Raw genomic sequence first — 24980 nt, 5'->3', positions numbered from 1 at the left:
TTTGTTTAGTTTAATGATTAAAAAAAACAAAAAACATTACTATTTATTTCTGAGATTTACCATGATCAAATCATTTAGGCCTAAGAATGCAGGAGGCTTTTCTGAGCAACTGTTTCTACTGTAATATATCAAATGATCTCAGAAACCCAGTCCCAATGAACCCAAGTACATTACGGTGCATTTTATTTCGATAAATGTTCAAATTATCTTATATCTCAACAAAGATATCTCAAATCAAAGATGAGAGAAGATTTGATTACAGAAAAAGTCCAAAAAAACTCAAAATAGATTAATATTAAGTGTTAATAATCAAATGATATCATATGTATCAGTTATACTTTGACAACATTTTGTTGCCAATACTTCTGTACTTTTACTTAAGTAGGATGTCTCATACAGTACATTTACCTCCTAAATGAGTATTTTACATTGCTGCATTGCTAATTTTACTTGAGTAAAGGATCTGAATACTTCTTCCACCACATAATCATGAAACCAACTTGGCACACACCATCAGCAAGTATAGGAACAAATTTATTTCAATTTAAAACAGATACCTTGTCATTATGTTTCTCTCTTAGAAGGCGGCAATGATCATAAGTCATGTTTGAATGAGGATCAGGCAACAGTGGTTGAAACAAATACATGAAACACATAAAAAAATATGGCAAGAGTTATGTAAATCAATAATCGATAATAACCAACTGATTGAACCCCCTTTGTAAAGGGTTCCGCTTCAATGAAGACATCCAAGCCCTCACTTCCATCACAAAATAAACAGCACATGCAATTATAATTACAGTTTCTTAAAAAACAGCAGATTATCTTTTAAATCTTCAATCTTAAATACAGAATAAAGTCTTTGCGTGTACTTAATCATCTATCCTTTTAGTCTCTGGTGTGTTTTATTTAAAAAGGGGGACCATCTCAGGTGGTCCTTCTGATGATGACCACAGCGTTGGCACTTAGAGAGAGCCTGGCTCTACGGAGAGTGGGGTTGGCACACTCAGTATAATACATAATTTACATTTGGTTTACATAAAAAAAAAAAAAACCAGCATTTTATACACACCACTACACAATTGACCTTCAGGTTTCATTGGAGTGAGGAAAATAAATCAAGTGGTCCTAAATAATAGTGTTCTGGTAATGTCTTCTTATCATAGAGAGCGAAAAAAAAAAATCACAAACAAAAAAAAAGGGAACGAGCTTTAAGTGGATTATGCACCAACTTCATACTGATTACCAAAAGATAAGTTTGATTCCACTTAGTCCAACAACAAGCCCACAGGAAGGAACGTCAAACAACACCGGCCACCCGACAGTCACAGAGCACGCTCCGAAACCATAAAGGGCCGACCAACTTTCCTTATTCAAGGCAATGAAAGGCAATAAATATAAGTGTCGTAGTGAAAAACCAACCCAGCCTTTTCACTGGTTAATGCTAGAAAAACGGACACGAATGAAAGGAGATTTAGGTTTCATACACACTGCCTTCCCTCTTTCCAGCTCGTATATCTTGAGATAAAATCTGTTAAAAACACACTGTGCAACACTGGGCTGCTAACACACCTCTAAACCCACACCAACAGCCGCCCGGCCCTTCACCATGTGCCAGAGTTGTAGAGTCAAGTTTAAAAAATACATGGTTCGTCACCATTAAAGTGAGCTGCACTCAACACACAGTAAATATTAACACAACTACTGATAAATACTTGGGTATGCATACGGGTTAATCATTCCACTTTAATACTGGCATCCTGATCCTCTTTGGGACAGCAGTCTCTAACCGTTGGCTTCCTCCGCACGGGGTCAGTGTCTTTTTTAGCAGACAAAATGGCAGTCGAGGACCATACTGGTGTTTTTAGCCTCATTAAGCTTGAAGAATACCTTGCATTTTAAGTTTCCTGCAATTTTTTTTTTTCTTTTTTTTTGGTTAAATGACAAAGCATGAAAAAACATGAAATAAAATTTGTCACTGCTCGCCATGAATTCAATGGATTTCTGTACCTGGCTAGAGCCCCAAAAGGATCTTTGTAAAAGGGACCTTTTACAGTAAATATTTAGTCGTCTTAACTTTTCTATTAAATCTGATATTGGGGAAAAACATGCCCTGATTGATGGGCTCGAGTCCTTCTGACAAAAGTCGCAAGACAATTCGAGAGATTTAAGAGGCAGCTCCAAAATGACAATTTTGATGCAAGGAATTACAAAGTCCAATTATTCTTTAAATGACATTAAAAGTTATAAATCCTGACAATAAAGTTCCAAATCTTTGCAAGTTTCTAGCTTTAGCTGAAACCAATGGCTACCTAGAAAGTAGCAAATCCATAGATAAATATGGATACAAATATGCAAAAACATTAGTATGGTTTTTTAAAGATTTCTTGGCGTTCAGCTACGACTCAAATACTTGGGAAAACATGCAATACTTGTCCTGGTAGTGGTGTCTTTACTGATAAGTGTTTCTATACTGCATGGGGTATTACAGATAAACACCGTGATACCAATGGAAAAAAAATAATATATATACATATATATATATATATATATATATATATTATTTTTATATATCGTGAAGATCATAGAAATACTTAGAGAAAGTAGAAAGTAGATCAGAGAAATACTTAGAGAAAACGGCTTAATGTTGGTAAACTCTCTACACACACACCTTACATTTGCATTAACACCCTGCCTATACTTCTTATAGCACATACTGCAAGTTATCTCCATTTATAAACAAGTATTAGTAGTGGATGACTTGGTTCACTGTGGTCATGTACTCCACTCCCCGCTGTCTGATGCACTGTGATAGCCCTTAATGAGGATGAAGGGTAAGTCACCTGTAGAAAAGGTCAAAGACCAAAAAAGTATATCTGCACTTCACTGGCACTATTCAAAGCAAGCCTCAAAAAACTGGAAATTAACAATGCAAAAAACCAACAACAGAATTTTTGTGTTAAATTACAAATAGCAAGCATGGACCGCAAAGGTCTTCAATCACTGATTAAAAAAAAAAAAAAAAAAAAAAAGTCCAACTATTTTCGTACTGTACATGTTTCTAGGTATGCATTACAGCGCTGTATCTATAAACCAAGAGGAAATACAAGTTTCTTTAAAAAAAAAAAAAAAAAAAAAAAAAAAAAAAAAATATGTGAGGGCTCCCAAAGAAACCAAAGAGTATTATCATGGATGGAGACGTGATGGCAAGTACAATTGGAAATGTCTCGATAAGAAATAGAAAGCAGAGATAAAGTCCTTACTATACCAGACATTCGTTTTTTTTTTTTTTTTTACAGCAGTTCAGACTCAAGTAGGCTCCGCCATGAGAAAAGGAGCACTTCAACATGACAGAATCAAAAGCAGTCAAATTATCAACACCTTCAAACCTGGTCCATAAATTATATAAATAAAAAAAAAATCTTTTAATTACTCTTAAAATCATCTTGTCACCATACTGTGAAGATTTCTACCAGCCCTAGTTAGTATTACAGAGCCGTTGCAGTAGTGTGGTGTTCTGAGGCTGGTTGGGAGGAAACCCTTTTCTCTGCCTGTCGCCCCGTGCCGATCGTTTCCTCCCAGCTCTGTGTAGTCCTATTAATCAAGTGAACAAAATCCATAATCACAGTATCAATACTACCATAAATTCATAGGAAAACAAAAATGTATGCTAATGAAAGAAGTTGATACTTTTTTTTTTTTTTTTTTTTTTTTGCCAAAGATGGTGTACCACAGAGCGTTTTTTGTACAGGAGTGTTTTGTGTATATGTATTTACAAACAAATATACACAAACAACATTTGCAGACTTCAGAGTGTGTTTTTCTGTGAAAGGTTCAGAGCCCCCACCCCTTTCCTCACATCACTCAACAGCAAGCAATCTTGTTTATAAACAAAGTGACTATACAGTAAAAAAAAGAAACAAACAAAAAAAGTAAACAGAAGCACACCCCGATATAATGGATGACAACGTCACCGTCAGGAAATGTGTCTGATTGGACGGCTGAGTGACGCAGGTGTGACGTCATCAGAGATGTTAACCGCATGGATTCCAGTCACACCGTGGGGGTGTGGGCATGCTTCATTTACAGCTTTTCTTTTGTTGAATCGGCTACTTGCAGCCCGAGCTGCAGATGTGCTCTGTGGGCTGATTGAACACTGATGACATCACACTACCCTTCGAACATGCTTCCACCAATCAGGGCCTCGTCAATAGCAGGGTACCCCTCACCTGCTACTAGAGTTTTGTAATGAGGGTGTGGATCAGTGGAGCCAGATGCTGTGAAAGTCACGCGGAAAATTGTCCATGTGAATCCATACAGAAAACATCTAGAGGAGGGAAGCGTGTGATTAACTTACACATAGACAAAAACAGAGATCTTAAAAGGATACTTATGTCAAGTACATTTTTTTTTTTTGTTGCTTCTTTTTAGAGTTTTTGTTTTGTTTTGCAAAAAAGTTTTCTTACATTTTCTTATCATCTTTCCATTTAGCCATTATTTGTTAAATAGAATTAGACGTAGCAACACATTTCTATCATTAAAAACATTTTTAAAAATCTCAGCAGTGAACAAATTTTGATTAGCTATGTCTTGCCCCCTCGTACTTTTTTTTTTTTTTTTTTTTTTATCTTAAGTGTGTTTTACATATACATTTACTTCATAATATATATTTATATTTTTTTGCGATTGCGATGCTCACACCGGTGGGTACATTCATAGATGCAAGGTGGAGGCAGAATCCTCAGCCCCGTCCCCTTGTGTCTGGTGTGCGACCTCCCATCCTGGTTGAGAGTCACTCTGAAATTTCGCTTCTTCAGCACCAACTGGTACTTGAATTGTGTCAGGAGATACAGTGCTCACCTCCTTCGCGTAGAAAGGAGACACCGGAGGATGTGATCTCACACCGCTGGGGGATCAACTCTGAAGGGCCATGGAGGGTTGTTTTTTTTGCTGCTCTTCACCAAAACAAAGCTCCTCGCTAATCAATGCTGCCCCAAACACACATATACACACGCACAAATACCAAAATCCCCTCCAGTCACTGTACAGCCCGTGTGAAAGGTTTGTGTGCCAGATGAAATGTGCCAGAGCCAGCAGCTGGGGCCAAATCTGACACACGGAGCAGCTTTGGGAGGACCGAAGACTCTGACGCAACAAGCTGCCGAGAGAAGGAGGAAGAGGCTTTGGTGAAAGAGGAGGGGCACGTTTGCAGGCGGGAGGATCTGTGAATTTACTGTACTAGAAAAAACAACAAAAAAAGCAATGGTTCTGTTGGTGTGTGTCTGTATACGTGTGTGTGTGTCTGCATATGTGTGTGACTGTATATATATATGTGTGTGTGTGTGTGTGTGTGTGTGTGTGTGTGTGTGTGTGTGTGTGAGAGCCGGAGTAGTGTGCTGTGTAATGCATGTGGAGTTGACAGCACATTTCCAAAGAGGTGTGCGTTTGTGCAATGCGGAGGAGGATGTGCGTCGTACGGGAGCCTCACACCAGGTTGTACTCTTTGAGATTGAGCTGTAGGATGGTGTCTTTGACAGCTGCAAACACAAAGCGGATGTTCTCAGTGTCCGTGGCACAAGTGAAGTGAGAGTAGATGATCTTGTCGCTGTCTGGGTTTAAGTCCACAAACATCTTGAGGATGAACTCCCGCGCTGCCTGTGCATCTCTCTGGGGACCTTAAATTAAGAGGCAGACGAGTATACGTAAACACTCCTGTACCCGTCGTCATGGCATACATTATAAGATGTGTTTAAACTGTGTGGAACAGGTCAGGTGCGAATGCAAATCATTTAATTGGATAAATTTCACTTTCATGTCTTCCTGTGAAGCAAAAACATGAGGTTTTTCTTGCAAGAAAAAGCCTATAACATCCACGATCACATACGGAGCCACACACCAATCAGGCATTCAACACACACCCAAATATATACGTGATCTCACCATCAAACTCAGGAAAGTAGTCCACCAAGTGTGAGTAGGAAATCTTCTCCTCGAGCAGGTCCTTCTTGTTGAGGAACAGGATGACGGAGGAGTTTTGAAACCATGGGTAGGTAATGATAGTCCTGAACAGAGCCTTACTCTCCTCCATACGGTTCTGATGTGCAAAATTGGGAGTAGAGGGACAGAAAGATGATCATTATGGTTGTTTGGCTTCAAAAATAGGTTTATACGTTTAAAATACGGTAAATAATGTACATCAAACACAAGCTGTCTGTCCTCTTACCTCGTTGTCCGACTCCACCAGGACCTGGTCATACTCACTCAGCGCCACCAGAAACATAATGGAGGTGACATTCTCAAAGCAGTGAATCCACTTCCTCCTCTCTGACCTCTGACCCCCTACATCCACCATCCTGATGGTGAGATGAAGGTGAAGAAGAGGATAACAAGTGAAAACGTTAGCATGCACATCTGGGTGGCCTAAATTATGTTATGTGATCTATTTAAAGACCATAAAAGTTGAAGCTCTCAGTATTCCCAATGCACTGAAATGGCTTTATGGACTTCATTTTGTTGTTTTGACATCAGTTTTGAATCCATCAAGATATACATAGTGGAATCACCAAATTGTTTATGTCCTGGTCTTTTCAACAATACGTATATACTACAGATGAAATTTATAACATAATAACCATTTTTGTCTTCAGGCCATTAGTCCTAAAGACAACTCCTAGTCTCCCTTAAACATTTTCAGCACATGACCTAAATAAAGATACAGCCTCTCATCCAGGGACCCATTAAGCATATTTTTTTACTACCATTTAAGGAAACATCAGAAGTAGACCTATCAATTATTTTGAGCCCTGACCATTTGTTAAAAAAAAAGATTATTCTGTAGTCCTGTGAACTTCATTGTAAAGTTGCTTGTGGAATTTTTTGTAATTATTATTTTTTTTTTTAAATCACTTGATGGATTCAACACCTTAAAGAGAGGAATAATCAAATTCATCTCAAATCCAACAACTTCTTGGACATGGTTCTCAGAGCTTTAACGTGTACAGAAATCTCTATTTGGCAAAAACGACAAACGAACAAATTTAAAGTGTGAGTACGTTTTTGTCACTGTGAGTGAGTGAGTGAGTGATGCATGCCACCGAGAAAGCTTTCCCTTTAAGACAGATTTAGGATCAGTTTTAAAAGGAGTGCCACTCCGTTTGGAAAATCTTGATTATTTTAACCGTTTGCTAAAAATCGACCAAAAATTCCTCAACAGAGAAACTCTCCCCCAAAAACTAAGGAATAAATAAAGAATTAGATAAATGTTTGATATGGATTTTACTGCAATTCATAAACTAAGTAGCTTTTTATCTTTAAACCCCTTTTGTAGTCCAAACACGGAGTCGACATTATATCTGATGCTAGATCAGCTTCTATTTTGCCTTGTGTTATGCTGAAAGGTCAGAACACATTAGTCTCTCAACTACACAACCGTCTTCCCTGTTGTGCGTGACAAAGTACCAGATGAGAATAATTGTCACGTTTTCAAACACACTTGGAGAAGACAAATAGGGAAACAGCAATGACTTAAAATGGAGGACAAAAGAACAGCTGAAAAGGACATGAACAAAGGATAGAGGACAGTCAGAGGACAGGAGGTAGAGTTGAAAAGGTGATTAAAAAAAAAAAAAAAAAAACAGCGGGTAAGCCAAAAATAACCATAAAAAGTTTGATTTCAGCACGGGTCAGCAAGAAGCCATTCATGAACCACAGTCTTGACTCAAACACTGATAGATAGCGCGAGTCCTCAGATGGTTTCAGGTTCCCTGAGCTTCTCCTTGACAAGGTCACCTTTTGCTCATCAGGGACTTCAGGTCCCAGTTTCATTAAGCCTTCACTTGTGACAACTGATTCAGTAAAAATCGGTGAAGAAACTTTTCCTGTGAAAGAGGCATAAATATGGCAACTGTAAAATTGTATTGCCTGGCGTTGCGTGTTTTTGTGCGCCTCTGAAAGTCCAGGTGCCCGACTTTAGACCAGGTGCAACATGGTCTCCGAGAAAGCTGCACCAATCAGCTAAAATTCACAATGCAATGGTGCCCCCTAGTGGTGGCCCAGTCCACCGTGGTCCACAGAGACCTGGGGCCAATATAGGCCCTGCAGGACCTGCTGCCCAAAATAACATTCCTCCACCGCGGAGAGGACGACCTCGTTTCTTCTGCCAGCCAGAGAGGAAAGGAGGAGAGGAGGAGGAAAAGAGGAGGTGACCCATTTACAGAGACCGGGCACCAGAATGTAGGACTTTGTGTTCATTTGGGGGTTGTGATTTGTGTGGTACGATTGTTGTTGGTGGCGGCAGGTAAGTGTATGATGACGAGAATATAAAACATAACGACTTTAAATTTTTAGGATTACAGGGAAACGTTAAGAAAAGTAGGGATTGAAGAAAAACGAGTTAAATCAATAACATTTAACAAGTTCTTTTGATTAATGGGGAGGATAAAAAGTTTATTTGGGGGCTCAGGAAAAAAAAAAAAAAAAAACACATCGGATGAGGAGGTAATGATGTCATGACAAAACATGGAGGGACGGAGCCACATCTTTCTACCTGAAAATGATGCTTTGCAAGTCGAAGGGGTACTCTATGATTCCTGTAGTGGGGATGCGCACCCTGAGTACATCCTGCTGAGTGGGAAGATAGCTGGGATCTGCAATACGATCCAGATCCGAAAGATAACTACAGGCAGGCCAGTGAGGGAAAAAAAAAAAAAAAGGGAGAGATAAAGAGGGAAAAAAAGACAGGAAAACAGTTATATAAAGCATGACAGGGAATTACCGCAACCCCCCCTGCCATTCCAGGAAAGTGTGGATCAGTCCTGTTGAGGAAGATTCACAGAAAAGGCCATATCACAGAAACAAAAAGGTGTTAGTTCGTGTTCACTGCACCACCATCATCTTCTTTCCATAAAAACATTAAACTTTTGAGCTAGCCGAGTTAGCTAAGAACTTGTAACCGTAACCTTGAGTTTACTCGATTCTCTTTTGAATAAAAACAAAAACCCAACTAGCACCGAGGTCATTTGTGGATTTATGGTGCAGACGGTGAGGTGGTGTCAGTGACAGTAGCAGTGACAGAAACAGCAACACCTGTGGTCAGATAAAAAAGGATTGGACACGTCCGACATCACAAGACTCCCTAATTGTATTTTCCAAAGGCAAATGCCATTTCAAATTCTATAATTTAAATTCTACCATTTTCACACATTTATAACAAAATCCTGGAGGATCTTTGACATCGCTGCCTAATCCTTCTTTATCCTGTATTTTGTGGCTGCTCCGCACACGCTTCAGTGCAGCACGTCCGGCCTGAGGTTTGATCCTAGGGCCTCGGGACAATTCTAAACACAAACCACTGATATCTAATCAGATTAACACAGCATCTTTTCTATTTACCGCCACAGGGCAACTCAGACTAGTGTTTTGGGGCTATTTCAAAGTTGTTGTTGTTGTTGTATTTTTTTTTTTTTTTTTATTGACAGCAATAAATCTTCCCCTCTGAGCTATGTGTTGCTATGCTGACAGTCATCAGTGGTTTATGTGCTCTAGCCATGGTGATGCTGCAGTCCTGGTGCCTGGGGGGTACCTGAAGATGACGTTCTCCAGGTCAAACGGGTACTCTATTATACCCGTGGTGGGAACACGGACCCTCAGCACATCCTGCTGGGTGGGAACATATCCCTCTGCAGTCACACGATCTATATCGCTAAGGTAACTGGAGATACACATGAACAGTGTGGATAACACTGAAATGAAGACATTTTCAATGATTTACAAAAAATTTCCATTTTTTTTTTTTCCAAACATATGCAGAAACACACAGCTTACACATGTCACATCACATTGCAAGCACACCTGCATGGATGCAGACTTGAAGCTAAATTAAACTGCAGTACAGCACAACCACAACCAGGGGGCACTATAAAGTTTGGTTATAAGTGTTTGGCAATGTAGCCTGGGGTCATATATTTTTTTTATAATGTAATTGTGGCAAAAAGACACACAAAAAAAAGACTATGAAAGAGGAGGCTGACACATTTGGCCACAAACAACAAGGTGCAAACCCAATGGGTGGACACCTTGCCAAGTTTTTTTTACACCCATGGTTAGGAGTGTATCTCTTGGCATTCAAAAAATAAACACAAAGCTAAACTTGAAAATATGATCGCAGCTGTATTTGAGTGCTCTGTGCATATAGAATGGAAACCACTGGGAAGGAGGAACACCAAAATCTGAAATATTATCAGATTGGACTGGAATTATTCCCTCATTAATAATGGAATATGTTCATATAGTTGACAGCATGTTGTTTATGCCCAGGGTGAAATGACAGGCAGGGTTTTGACTCAAAGTTCTGTTCTATATTAGCTGGCTGGGCAGCATGAACTCTGGATCAGGAAACCCAATCTCCTCAATTGTAACAAATCTCAATGACACATTGCTGTACTAAGAAATACTAAGTCCACATTGGAGAATAAAGAACAAAAATAACAATTAAAAGCTAAATAGTGCTCTTGAACCTGAGGTTTTTTTTAAATTTTTCATTTAAGATTGTTAAATTGTGAAATAGGCAGGCGAATTTTGAAATTTTTCACCTGATACCGCACATGATCAAATGCCTAATGCGCTGCCCTGCCCAGTACAAAACCCACATGGTAATTACACACAACCTGACAACAACCACACATCCAAACACACCTTAATCACTCTGGAAATTGTTGTCTTGATATCTGGAGACAAATCTGTGTTTCTGCCACGCGTGAAAACAAAGGGTCAGTTGTCCCAAAATCCTAAAACATATATTTTTCAACTTACCTCGGGCATTATTGAGCTATACAGAAAGAAACAATGAAAGCAACTTTTCTTTTTCCTTTTTGGTGAACTGACCCTTCAAATTTCACCTGCGTGCACACACAAGTTCACTGTTACATAATTAAAGCCCATACACACTGACACCATTCAAATCCAGCACGCACATGTGATTGCCAATAACACATTCACACACACGCTTCCATTTAATCCAATAATGTAGATAACATGACAAAAGACTAAGAGACTGTTTTTCACAGGTTTGGGAACTGGGATATTTTTTCCGTTAGTCATCAGTTGTTTTTCTTGAAATCATTGTTAGATATGCGAGATGTGCAAAAACAAATCTTTGCAAACTTTCTACAACAGCTAAAATGTAAAAGAAAGGATTCAATCTTTTTTAAGCATTAACAGAATAAAGTAGGAAGAATAGACGGTTCCTAAACCAGCTCACAAAAAATTACATCAGCACACACAGATTGTGTCACAGATGCTCATAAATACCATTCTTAAATCCTAGACAGACATCACACCCATTGTGGGAGAGAGAAAAAAACACACACACACACACACACACACACACACACACACACACACACACACACACACACACACGTACTATTTAGTGGAGTCAGAGAGCTGGTACTCTCTGCGGCGGTCGTAGGCCTCCTGGATCCCCGGGTCGGACCACAGAGTTTTAATAGCGGCGATGTAGGGATGGTCAAAGCCATTGATCTTCTCAATGTCCACCTCCTTCACAATCATGGCATTAGACTGGAAAGACACACGTGAGGGAAAAGAAGGTGAGATTAGTAGCACGGAAGATTTGAGATGGAACAATGAATAAGACTAACAAAGATGTATTTAGTTATTTCCATCAATCTTCAGCTGAAGACATTTCAGATATCTGCAAATAGCTTTCTTCACTGTGTGTTTAGACCTAGCGGCCGATCCCAACCACCCACCTATTCTACTTATTCCAAAGATAATGTTGCAGCTAGACAAACTAAATGCATCACTTTTTGCGTGCCAGAAGTTTTTCCAAGGTAAGACCCAAAACACACAGTTGGTCTGACTCTGAAAACAAAAATGGCGTCGATACCGTGGAGAATTGTTCTTTCATCTTCAGGTCAAACATCAGAAATGTATGATGTCCAACAGAAAGTTTGGCACAGTTAATCTGGAAATGTATCCGCTGCCTCATCTTTTAAATCTACTCCAAATATTTAATGCTTGCAATTCTGAAATTCTACATACCAGTCTATGCACTATGAACCCATTACTTGCCATCTGGTTTATGTTTTTTGGTAGGTTGAAAGATCAACTCCGCTTTAGTGGAAAATGTCTGGTGAAATCATGGAGTTATCAGTCCTTACCCGGTTCTGCTCAAATTTGTAGGGGATCTTGAGGTTCTCGGAGGCGCGGATCATGGCCTGCATGGAGGTGAAGATGTTTTGGTAAACAAGCCGAATGAAGCCTCTCTTATCCTCGTCCGTGTAGCCGGCTCCGTGGATGATCCTCATCTGCTTGATGAAGGTGCTCTTGCCACTTTCTCCCGTACCTGAACGGGACACAGAACACGGGTGCAAAGTTACAATGTGGGCAGAGTGAGATAGCAACATAAAGCCCGGTCAGTCATCATATCTGCAGGAATAAACAAATGGCAAAAAAAAAAAAGAAAAAAGAAAAGCCAGGAAACTGCAACGCTGGATAAATGCAACCAAAACCATTTGTTTGATTCACATGCAAAGTACTGCTAGTTTAATACAGTCTATATACAGTATAACATGTTATTCACACAGCAAAACAAAAGAAAGTAACATAAGAATAAGAAAAAGTGGAGAAGGTGAGGCAGAAGATACTCTGATTCACAGAAGGACATGGAGTTCAGAAAAACCTTGTAAACAATTAGGGCATTCTTCTTTCATTTATCAGTGCTGTAAGTATTAATACATTAAGAGGGTTGGATTACTTGAGACTGTGATATTTGAGACTGTGACTAAGTCTGAAATGAACAAAGATGGGGAAAATTAAAACATTATTTCGTGCTGAAATGATGTGAAATCAAATCATTGGTAGACTCTCTCGTCAATGGTTCAGGTAGTTCTGCTGGAGCCTTAAAAGCTCTGAAAGAGGAACGAGAAATGAGCACAGAGAACTTAACTTTGGTTACTTGTGGATACTGTCTTTGTTGTCCAATAACTATAAACAACAGACTTTTACCAAGCAGCCATCTCAGAGCCCGATCCGTTCTGCACACTCTGAAACAGTATGTATACCTGCCCTACTTGTACCACGCGTGCATAAACATTTTTATAGTGTTGAAACACTTGACACCTGCAAGCACCTAGCTGCAGACAAAATGGTTGAAGCGTGAGCAGCACTCGCTGTAGCAGTTGAGTTGCAGGCCATCAGCATTTTTGTCAGCTTTCAAAACCCAATACAAATTCACTATTGTTACGTGCACTAGATTTTCTGTCGAAAATCTGTATGCACGGTACGCACCACCGTCATCAAGTCGTAAGTGCAAATGTACACAGTGCAGTTTTAGGCAGCATCCTGGGTGTATTTTTCCAATGTTCTGTACATTCTGTGGCATTAACAGTGTAGAAACTGTATATCACACTCGGTGTTTATCCATTTTATCTGGTCCTATTAGGTGCTACCCCCCCCCCCCCATTACCCTCAATTAGTGGATAATTCATTATGACTCTTCATTTGTGCCAAGATCATGAGTACAGCCAAAATCTGTAACACAGGACGTAACGCAAAAAAGAACAAGTTTGATGCCAGTTGAGGAGATCCAAGAACATGCAGATGTCTGGTTTTGTATTTGATGTGTAATTATTATTCTGTTAATTAATAAGCAAAGTAAATCAGCACAACCTAGTACAAATACAAACTTTAATATGGGATGTTCATCGAAGTCAGTTTTATACATTATGAAATCCCTCTTCTGAAATTCCAACTTCATTACCTAAACTGGTTATGACTGCAAGTACAGTATGACAAAGCGCCTTTGTCCAACATCAGGAAGTTGACCTACAGTTCGTGAACAAATCAAAAATATTTCCAAGGAGAGGAGAGACGAGTGGGGGGAGAATACGAGCTAATTTAATGAAGATGATTAACACAACTTGCCCTACATTCAGCATCTAACACTGAGCTGCCTCTGCCAAAAGGTTACAGCTAGGGGTCGTTGTCAAAGGGTTGCATTCCTTCAGTGATCGTCCGGTGCCCTCCTGAGTCCATATCTGGATGTAAGATCATTGCAATATTTCAAGTGGTGTCGGGTTTCCACATTTACACATATGGACAGGAGCCCAAAAAAAAAAGGGCTACACTATAGGCAAGTACATTTATTCTGCTTCTATTCATGCCAGAACATTCTCGATTTCAGTTTAAAATTCACAATCTCTGCATTCATTAAAACAACCGTTTTTAAGCTTCTCAAAATCCACAATAACCCCTCTTACTTGCTGGGGGGGGGGGGTCTGTTGGGCCTAACCCACATTTCACAGTACCCCGCTATGCTCTACATACTGCCTAGAAACACCACCCTCAGGCAATTAAAAAAAAAAAAAAAAAAAAAAAAAACCTGATGGCAATTCAGGTCCTCAGTGATATCAAAAGGGATCCAGCACATCCATAATATCTGCAAAACTGAAAGGGAAAGACGAGGTGGAAAAAACACACATACACTCATCTCACCACCACCTACATTCAAGGTTTTTGAAGAGCAGCCATATTTTTGTTACCATAGCAACCCCTCCTCTGTCTCCCTCTCTTTTTCGTTCCTGTTTTTTTTTTTCTTTCTTCTTCTTCCTTTTTTTTTTTTTTTTTTTTCTTCTTTTAAAACCCCTCCCATCCATCCCTTCTCTCTCCTCTCTTTCGTAGCAGACAGTAAATATAACTGCGAGCCCCTCAGGCTTGCTCTGTGCTCTTCATCTTTTTGGTGTACCACAGAGAAGAAGGGCCTCAGCTCCACTGAGAATCTGGAGGGGAGAAAAAGCTGGTCTGAGGTCAGTAGCAGGAGGTTTGAACACCTAAGGACTGTAAAAAGGCAGGGAGAGATAGCTGCTTCTCTGTTGATGCAGGAAGAAATACCTTAATCTCAAACACAAATTTTGGGTCTCAAATCTCTGTCCATAAAGGGGAAATGACCCTCCTCCGTCTCCTCTTCCAACTGGATGTCCAATTTTGGAGAACAGAGACGAGATAGGCTCTACCGCTCAGTACAAAGGAATTATCTTCATCATTTCTCCTGGATGAATCAATGCATTGCAGTGAATGCTGCACACTGGTGCCTCCAAGGTAGCCGGCATAATAAAAACGGATTGTCTAGCTAACAAAAGGAGGCAAATACAGAGAGTGTGTTCTTTGTTACAGGCTGCGGCGGTAATGACTGCATACTGTTTCAGCAAAGGAGCAAGAAGATCACTCTCCGGCTTAATGCCTGATTTATTTCTCGTGACCCCGTCACAAGATCTCCCTCCGCTGTGTTCTCTTAACTATCATGTCCCTCTTTCACCAGACAACACACTACGAGCCTCTGTCTTCCCTTTTTTTCCTCTTCAGATTGTACCAGCTCCAGCCACAACCATTTCCATGCCCTCACCAACCCCCCCTCCCCCCACAAATACGCTCTCTTCCCCACCCTCCCTTCCTTCCTTTCATCCCAACCCCTCCTAACCTCCCTTAGGCTAGAAATATGCCTCTCCATTCTCATCCCTCTCTGTCAAGAATTTTGGATATTCATAACTAGAATCCATCCATTCTTTTTTGGTAATGACCTAGAAAAAGGAGGTCACCTTTTAATAGCTCACACACTACTTCGGTTTGATAACGCTTTCTGTTCTAAGTAGCTACGAGTGTGAGGGAGAAAAAGAAAGAGCTGAGATTACGTCCCAGTGCAACAGTGCAAGGTACACTACGCAGCCCACACGCAGACATCCGTCTTTTGTGGAGCTGATGTCTTTCTTGGAACAAAGCTAGCTATCCTGGGCAAGGGGAACCGGATGACAATACGCATTCATTAAACCTTGCTCTCAATACCCACATTAAAATGGTGCGATGAAAAAAAAAAAACATGCGAATAGTACAGCTATGCATCATGGAAAGGCGACAAACACACCTGCATCCTCCGTTGCCAGACTAGCTTTCATAAGCCTTTACATAACGCCACTGATGTCAGCTTGTGACACAACACCTGATAGACTTGACACGCTGCTGTCTTGGTGCAGCAGTTTTGGTCGAGCCCAGGTTGGCACACTGTAAGGTTATGCCCGTGTGTGTGTGTGTGTGTGCGTGCGTGTGTGTGTGTGTGTGCGTGCGTGCTTTGTTTAAGCTGTCTGCTCATATCCTATAATTCATCCATCCTGCTTCAGATGCAGGCATGGACGGCCAACAAATGGCCACATGCACAAGCACGGCCATGTCTCCTAAAGCCGGATTCCCCCCTGCTCTCGATGAACGGGAGATTATCTGCATCACGGCAAACCTCCATGCAAACTACACACAAATGTCATGGTGCACTGGTATGAACCGTGTTTGCTTATTTGCTTATCTGGGTTCATGAACTGTCTTTTCAAGCAATGCATGCCAATCTCAGCAGGGAAAAAAAAAAACATTTACATGGACACAACCGAGGTTAAAGTATTATCTAAACTTCAACTTTTTGTTTTAATCAGCAGCCTGGAACAATACTGTATGAATCAGACAGGCACACGGCTAACTAAAATGTAGTGTGGGTCTCAAGCTTTCACTAACTTCATCTTGGAAACTGGCCTCTTTCAGGCGTATAAAGGAAAAGGACTGAGCCAATGCAGCCTGCAGCTACACAAGATACACACCACCTGCCTAACCAACTGTGGGCACACACAGATCCTGTGGTCAACCTCAAGGCATGGATATTACCTCCGCTGTGATGGCCCATTTATTCCCTTTTTCCTGCAATGATGCGGGCCGTGCATTGTACACAGCTTCAAAAAAATTAGAGAAAGAAACTCAGGCAAGCGTAAAGACCCAAGAGTAAAGAGGACTATTTCTCAGGTTTTTGCTGCTCGCTGTCAGGATCTGTGCACAATACTGTTACTTTGTGCTGATGTCTCTGCATCTGCCGAGCGCTTCACATGCGTGGGTGTCGGCGCTGTAAATCGAACATGCATGCTGTGGCATGCTCTGCACATAATACACACAGTCGCAAGCTCACACGTCTTCATTTGACCACCTTAGGATGGATGGCCTTGTCTGTTTACCAGTGAATATGCGCTCAGTGTCGTTCTAGTCGAGTGGGAGTGGGTGAGCAAAAGAGAGAGAGAAAAAAATTGCTTTACAAAAGATAGGTAGCAGCAGTATTTTCATCTGCAATACACATACTGTGTTCAGCTGCTCAAAGTAAAACAAGCCAAATCCTTGATATTGACATTATTTCTTAAGCCACAGTACTTATTTTAGGGAATCAAATCATGGAGATTCAGAGAGATAACATCACTTTGTCCACACATGGGCACAGAACGTACATTGCAGATATCCGCTTCCATCCACTTTAGCAAACATTTAAAAAAATTGCCAAGTGTAAGAATGGTCGAGCTTTCCAAATCCTTGAAACAGAAAAATGAAGAAGACGGAAGTTGAAAAGGTACGATCAAAGAGGAGTGCAGGCTTTACTGTACACGGCAGCTGGTGGGAGTAAACAGGACTGAACATGCCACCCTGTCACCACAGAGAGAGCTGGGGATACTGGCAGCGAACAGAAAGGCAGGCTACGTCCCCGTCCTGTCTGGGGACCCGGGGCAGCACTATGTGGGACAGTCACCATCAAGCCTCATTCACCCTCAGATCTCCAGAGAACCAGCCATGACCCCTTTTAAGAACATGCGTGTGCGTGTTCATGTGTGTGCCACTGAGCAAAATGGGCAACTGTGTAAAAAAAAAACACACACAAAAAAACAGTGTCATAGAAAGACAAAAATTGAGAGCAGGGCTGCCTGAGGACAGGGTGACTGCCTGAACCATTATTCCAAATAAGCAGAGCTGTGAAAGGAGTTTGGATGGAGACACTACGTACGTCTAGTGATGAAGAACAAATTGTCTTTATGTGCTTCATAGTAATGAAGTGAGGGGGGGGACTATTTGAATCTAAAAGACATGCAATAAAATAAAGATATTTCAACTGTGCATCCAAACTAGCCACCTGGCATTTTATTGAAAGCTGGACTGGATACCTCACTTCGATACGTTTAGTAGTATCATTCGGTCATGTCAATACCTAGGCAACACGTTTACATATCAAAATGACTTTTGCTGTGCTTACACGGGAGTAAATGACATCAGTCATGTGAGCCACCACATTTAACATACCGAGCCTCTTCTTGGGAATTTAGGGAGTGTCTGTAAATTGTAACATCTAACGATAGCTTTCCTGTGAATTATTCAGGGTACATATTTTAATTAAAGGTAAAAGATTTATACAGCAACGTGCAATGTAATTTTATTCTATTAAAATAAACAAAACCATTGACGTCATGCTTCATTTGTGTACCCGACATATAGCCTGATATACATGATATCGCCAGCTCATCATACTGCAATATGAGTCAATAACAAACATTTCTAAGCAAACTACAGTATCAAGTTAACTACAGTTTTTCCAAAGACGTGCACAGGATCTTCCTTTTGTAAATTCTAAATTCAAATTGTTTTTTTAACTGCAAAAAAAAGCACAAAAGAAGACTAAGCACTGCAATAAGACTGTACAATAACTCACCTCTGGTAAAATCTATCACACAACAATAACACCGTTGGTTGTCTATTTTCTTGTTTGTTTAAATCTTTGTGCTATTGTTTAGTTAGTTTTAATTTAATTATTCTATTTTATTGTATATGCTGTGCATTTTTATATTTAATATTTTTTACTGTTGTTTTATTGCTTTCTTGTACCTATAATGCTGCTGTAGTGAAAAAATGTCCACTTGTGGGATTCATAAAGTAACTATCTATCTATAACAATGGAATGATTTTTTTTGTTTCACCAAGATTACAAGACAGCACAAAGCTTGCGCCACTTTTCATGATGGACCTGTATTGCATGGCATTCCTACTCACTTCATGCACATATCTTACTATATTTACACTTTCATATTTCTAATAAATTAAATAAAAATAAAATGACCGGTTATGGTAAGTGTAGAACTGAACTTTCCTACGAGCCACAGCTAAATGTACCTGACCTTAGAGATGTTAAGAAAGAACTGGACAATATTTGGATAACATTCGTTTTAATTGTTGTTCTTGGCTGTCGAAATAGTGGTAAACTTCTACAAGTAATGAGATCAAATCTAGCACTTTTAGCAGAGGGAACAGATTGTTTGACAATAATGTCAACATAGAACAGAACATACCATTTTTATTTTATCTTTTATGTAAAAATGATTCATACAGTTCCTGAACAACCAAATTTAAAAGGACCTTAAAAAGTATTAGTTCATTTTATATCTTTATGAAAACTGAAAAATAGCCCATGTTCATCAGATTCTTTTAAAAGCCTGATGTATGCAGCACAGCTCTCACAATGATTTCCATATTTAAAAGTGTTAGATCTGACCATGATAAGGAGGATTTCCGGAATAACTGATCATCCGCACAGCTCCTCATTCACTGGCATTAAAAGCACTGCACTTGCACACATACACAGACACACGCAACCACTGAGGAGTAGAGCTAGAACATCCCTATTGCCATATATGATCAAAATAAGACGGCTTGGCAAGAGAAGTAAGGTCAGCAATAAACATCCGAGACTAACCCCTGATCCTCTTCCTGGTTCAATCAGACTATTCCTCTAAAGGATGTTTTAACCTGGTAACAAAAAGTACGACCGATAAAAGAAGGATCAGCAAGTTCAAGTGAAATCAATGAGGACTTGGCAAATGACTGTGCATCGAACTGATGTCTGGGATAATGTGCCATCAGCATAGCAGGCTTGACAATTTCTCTGATGACCAAAAATGCTTTCCTGGGATCATTGTAGGGAGCTTTTACTGATCACCAGGCATTCTGTTTTTCATCTTTCAAGTGGAGCCCACATTTTCGTGAAAAGTAAAAGCCAGCTGGTGAACTGACTGCGTGACTGGGAGCTTAAAGTCTACTTCTGCCAGCACTTCGGGAAACCCTGAAGTGTTTGCCCTACCATCTCACTTTACTGACCGTTCGCTCGCTCCAGCAGTTCATTTACCCGATGCAGCAAAGGCCACAGCTCCTGGCCCACTGTGTTTTGACCAAGTAGAGGCAAACCACTGGTCTGTGGAGCAGGAAGCTGTTGGCATGGCCTGATATGGCACTCAGTGACAGGCAGCCAGACTGTGGGCACTGCTGCAGCCCTGGCAGAGCTGTTACTTCCTGAATAAGTGGCCAAGCCTAATGTTGTTAATACATTTACCTACATAAATACACCTGACAACCACCCTCACAGTATTTTTAGTGTGGAAACTTTGCGCCTGTGCCTGGTGCGAAATGTAACCAAACCTGAGTACTGTTTTGTCAAGACACGGCTATTTTGGCAATGCACCCAGGTCATAAAGTAAATCCTGCCAAGAAGGGAGAGGCAGAGTGTTGGACTTGAATTAGTGAGCTAAAACGTTGTCGTAAGGGGAATGTGACAAGCAGTTAAGGTAGGTGTTGCATTAATTTAGAGCTGAAACAATTAGCAGATGAATTATTCTGCAATTTTTCAATTGCAATGTTTAAGTATTTTTTTGTTTCTGATAAAGTACTGCCATTCTGCTTATTTTTCTGGATTTATTAGTCTATAAAATGTTAGAATTAGATAGCAATGAAATTCCCATCACAACATTTTAGGTCCAAAGGTGATGTCTTTAAATGACTTCTTTTTTTTTTTTTTAATCCAAAAAACTCCCTTTAAAAAGTGAGAAAAGACTAAATATGGCTGCAAACTCAGATCATTTTCATCATCAATTAATCTGTAGATGATTCTCTCCATTAATTCGTTAGCTTTTTGGTCATAAAAAAGGTGAAAAATGTTGATCAGTGTTTCCAAAATCCCAGAGTTGAGCTAAAAATCTTGTTTTATCCTGCCCAACAGTCCACAACCAAGATAGTTTGTCATCACAGAGCACTAGAGGAACCAGAAAATATTCACATTAAACAAGCTGGAACATAGGAATTTAAACATGTTTTTTTTATTAAAGAACGACTTACAATTATTAACCGTTATTTAAAATAGATGGTGAACAACAGTGTGTTTTCTTGAATAAATTACCAAAGCGATCATTTCAATTATCAAATTTATTATCAAATAATTTTATTTGGACAACTACTCAAATCATCTTTTCATCTCTCTTATCGCTCCCTCTTTGATAAATCCAGTTTCAGCACTAATGCTACAGCAGTCTGCAGTAACACGTTGTGCACTAAAACTGTGCACACTTGACCAGATTGAGCTGCTGGGTACACTGCTGCAGGATCAGCTGAAATGTACAACACATCTCTTGTACGTGCACTGAACTGCAGGGCTGGTAATGACAGAACAACTCCCACAACATCCAACTGAGATGGAGCTCAATATCAGTTTCCCTCTCCAGTCGAGTAAAATACACTTGATGGACCACTGAAGGGCAACTGTGGCTCGGTAGAGGAGGTTGTCCACTAACCACGGGGGGTTGCGGATCCTCCTCATGACACCAAACGCCAAATTGTTCCCAACAGTGAAGCCAGCGCAATTGGCATGGTGGGTTAGCTGCAAATGTGCGAATGGATTAAGGAGAGGCAGGCTGTAAAGCGCCATATGTAATGCAGCCATTTTGGAGCGTGGTGGTGAAATGTTCAGCAACAGAGATTGTCTTCTTCCTCCAGTGAGGTGTGGAGAGGCAGGCAGCTCGCCGAGGGCTGAGGGCCTGAGAATAATGCCAGGGGATAATAGGAGTCAGTGACATCTCAAAGTCTGAGCAGCAGATGTGTTTAACCAAGCCTATTAAGACCTGGACTAATCCTGCCTTACACGTCCTTATCCAGGCTTCCACCGACAGCCTTAACTCACACAGGACAGTCCCCGTACAGCATGACTGACTGCAAATCTTGCTTGCTTTCTGTCTTCCACAAAGACACCGTCACACATGCCCTTAAAATGTCTGCTGTCAAAGTCAGCGAGCAAAAGAGAAACTAAAACTATACCGTTGAGAGAGACTGTAAATGTTTGCCTAAATGTTCGTGTATCCTGATATCACTCAGCCCACCCTGATCATCTGGCATTCGAAATATGTTTGCAAACCATTTCAAAACCACTGCTCATAAACAAAACGCCCCTTTTTTCCCTCCTCACCTTGGCAGCCAGGTAAAAGAGAAGCGCGACAGCGTTTAAAATGTATGACACAGAATAAAATATGTCCCATCAATGGTATGGCTCCGGTGTGGCCTACTTTACCGAGCTGAGGTATTCAGCAGGGAAATAAAAAAAAAAAAAAAAGGAGACGCACATGTCAAATAACCAGGACTGCTTTTGGTGTGTGAGAAATGGGAGCAAACGTTTTGAAACTAAGGATGCAACCTAGATAATTCTAATTGTCCTAAAAATGGACACCTGCTTTTTTTTTTTTTTCCTCCTCCAATAAGCCTTCATACTATATGTTGGGTCGCAGCATGGACAAGAAGACGCATGGATACAAAACACATTTTCTGGAAGAAGGGAAAAAAAAAAAAAAAAAAAAAAAAAAAAAAAAAGGCCCACGAGTACATTTGTGATAAAGCATGGCCTACTGTTCCTTTTTTTTTGTGTGTGTGTCCACAGAACTATGAATCAATGCAGCAGCAGAGCAACTTATTCAACAGCAGCTCCCACCTGCCCACACACCAGCTACAAAAATAGCTAACCTACTCAGCTAGACTCCAGGATGAGGGGGCAAATCCCTCAGTATCCTCGTCCTGCGGAAGGGTAGGTTTCGTGACACCGGGTGCACACTTATAAAAAAAAAAAAAAAATATGTGAGGAAACGTAGCAATGAATGAACGGACACCGGAGCAAGGGTCTTTAGCTGAGGCACCTGAAAGGCTCTTCCATTAGTACCAAAAAAAAAAAATGTTATGCAATCCTGGGTGAAGGCAACAATGCAAAGCAATCCAAAGCTGCTATTTGCTATTATCAAGCGATCGTCTTTACCTTTATTTATTTTAAACCATCACCAGATAACAAAACCACAGTCGGCAGCTTTTCGGACGCTGGTCGACTCTTTAGCTCGGGGGCTAAGTCAAATCACGTCAAAGTGGCCCACCGACTACTTAGCATGTGGTCGCCGGTAAAAACGGTGACATCTTAAGTAAAACTTCGGTGCCACACACACACACACACACACACCGATGGCAATAAATCCAACCCCCCCCCCCCCCCGATTAGTCGATACCTTTGCAGATGTACACCTGCGCACGCCAGATCGCTCGTATTTATTTATTTTTTTTAAACTCGACAAGCCCGCAAAGGAAAAAGCCACGCATTTCGGGAACATCACGCCACGACGTTTACTCCCCACTTGAAAACCGGGCTTCGCAAGCTAGCAAACCCTTTAACTTAGCAGCGTATTTTTTTGCTAGCATGCCCCCCCTGGCCAAGAAGGCCCGAGGAGGTGATAGCGGTGCACATGACGGCGCAAAAAAAAAACAAAACAAAACAAAACAAAAACACGACAATCAAAAAAAGAAAAAAAAAAAAAAAAAAAAAAAAAAAAAAAAAAGGGGTGTGCATACCGAGAAGTAGTAATTTCAGCTCTCTCCTGGAGTCTCGCTTGTCTCGGCGGAGTTGTTTGTCAATTTCGGCATTGATTCGCTTCGACTCCTTCGCCTCTTCGCTCAGGCAGCAAGCCATCATGGACTCCAGAGTCATCCCCTCTGGTGGTTGGCAGCCCGGTTTTAGACGGGACCCGACAAAACAAAAAAACAAAAACAACAACAACAACCAAAAAAAAACAACAACAACCACCCCCCGCTTGCCCTCGGTTTCGCTTGCTTATCCCCGAGTCCACCGGGTTCCTCGCTTTCGATCTCGGGCGAGGAGGTGGCGGTCTGTCGGGCTGGACGGATAGATGGACGGGACTTGTTGGGGAGGGAGGGAGGGGGGAGGTGTGTGTGTGTGTGTGTGGGGAGAGAAGGAGGAGGAGGATAAGAAGAAGAAGAAGAAGGAGGAGGAGGGGAGACTAGCCAGGGGCCTCGCTGTCAAGTTGTCCCCCCCAGCCGAGAGCGACTGCGACTTCGCCCGGGTGTTCTCGGCAACAAACAACAACAAAAAAAAAATCACGGGAGGACTCGGGGCAAAAAAAGGGGGGGGAGGGAACCGGGAAGACGGTGGGGCCTCCCCGAGATGCGCTGCCCGCTTTGCTCGCCTCTTAACACGGCTGATGTCAACGACAGATTAAGCCCCTTAATACCCGTTTTATATCATTAACCCGTTGTGTTAATTGGAGATCTGTCACTGTCGTCCAAATTTAAATCTTCACAATCCGCCAAAAAAAAAAAAAAAGGTTTCAAAACTGCGGCATCTCCACATCCAAAAAAAAAAAAAACAACAACCCCGAAACCGCTGATACCCGTGCGACGTTAGGAGAGCTTAGAAAAAAAAAAAACCCCAGTATTTAGTCCTCCTCGTCGGTAAGCTGACATTAACGTAATAAGCGTAATTTACACGATCCGCGCCGCAAGGAAAAACCACATGAGCTAACGTTAGCTACGACGAGCTGCCCCGCTAGCCCGCTTAGCTCCCTTGAACGACGCCCCGGCTGAAGCCGCGTCGACCCCGCAGCGATCGAAGCAGCAGGCCGGTCGGAGGAATGTTGTCCCGCCTTAGCTAGCGATAACAGGGCAGCACCCCCATCACGTCCTGCCTCATTTTGACGGTAAAAAAAAAGAAAAATTAAAAAAAAAAAAAAAAATACAAGGCGACTACAAAAGTCGGGCCCGAAATGAGGGAGGGAGAGAGAGAGAGAGAAAAAAAAAAAAAATATATATATATATATGCGTGCCGGACCGGCGGCTTTTGCTTGGAGATATTATTCACGTCGGATAAATATGGCTTTCGGGTCGCTGCTCGTCGCTTGGAACAAGGTGGGCACAACCGGGATGATGCCAGGCGAGGAGGCGGAGGAGACTGCCGCTGTTGACGGACGGACGGCGGATTG

The 24980-nt window shown here is 41.1% G+C and overlaps 1 protein-coding gene across 2 annotated transcripts; it reads right to left on the bottom strand.

Annotated features, from left to right (window-relative positions):
- Nucleotides 1-516: 516 nt before the first annotated feature.
- On the bottom strand, nucleotides 517-24774 carry gna11b (guanine nucleotide binding protein (G protein), alpha 11b (Gq class)). 2 transcript variants are annotated; one of them, XM_069152613.1, is made up of 8 exons: nucleotides 23557-24774; nucleotides 12180-12364; nucleotides 11423-11577; nucleotides 9581-9709; nucleotides 8546-8674; nucleotides 6224-6353; nucleotides 5941-6094; nucleotides 517-5675 (listed from the first exon to the last, which is right to left on the bottom strand). In XM_069152613.1, exons 1-8 carry the CDS (start codon nucleotides 23690-23692, stop codon nucleotides 5485-5487), a joined length of 1209 nt encoding a protein of 402 aa, XP_069008714.1. In that variant the 5' UTR covers nucleotides 23693-24774; the 3' UTR covers nucleotides 517-5484. The 2 variants fall into 2 exon arrangements, with proteins under 2 accessions (XP_069008714.1, XP_069008713.1); XM_069152612.1 differs by lacking the exon at nucleotides 9581-9709.
- Between the last annotated feature and the right edge of the window lie 206 nt (nucleotides 24775-24980).

The sequence above is a fragment of the Embiotoca jacksoni genome, unplaced genomic scaffold (genome assembly GCF_022577435.1).
Source record: "Embiotoca jacksoni isolate LCO1_2020_lvr unplaced genomic scaffold, fEmbJac1.0.p SCAF_18, whole genome shotgun sequence".
In the NCBI taxonomy this organism is placed as follows: Eukaryota; Metazoa; Chordata; class Actinopteri; family Embiotocidae; genus Embiotoca; species Embiotoca jacksoni.
This window is presented reverse-complemented; position numbering and strand designations above follow the sequence as displayed.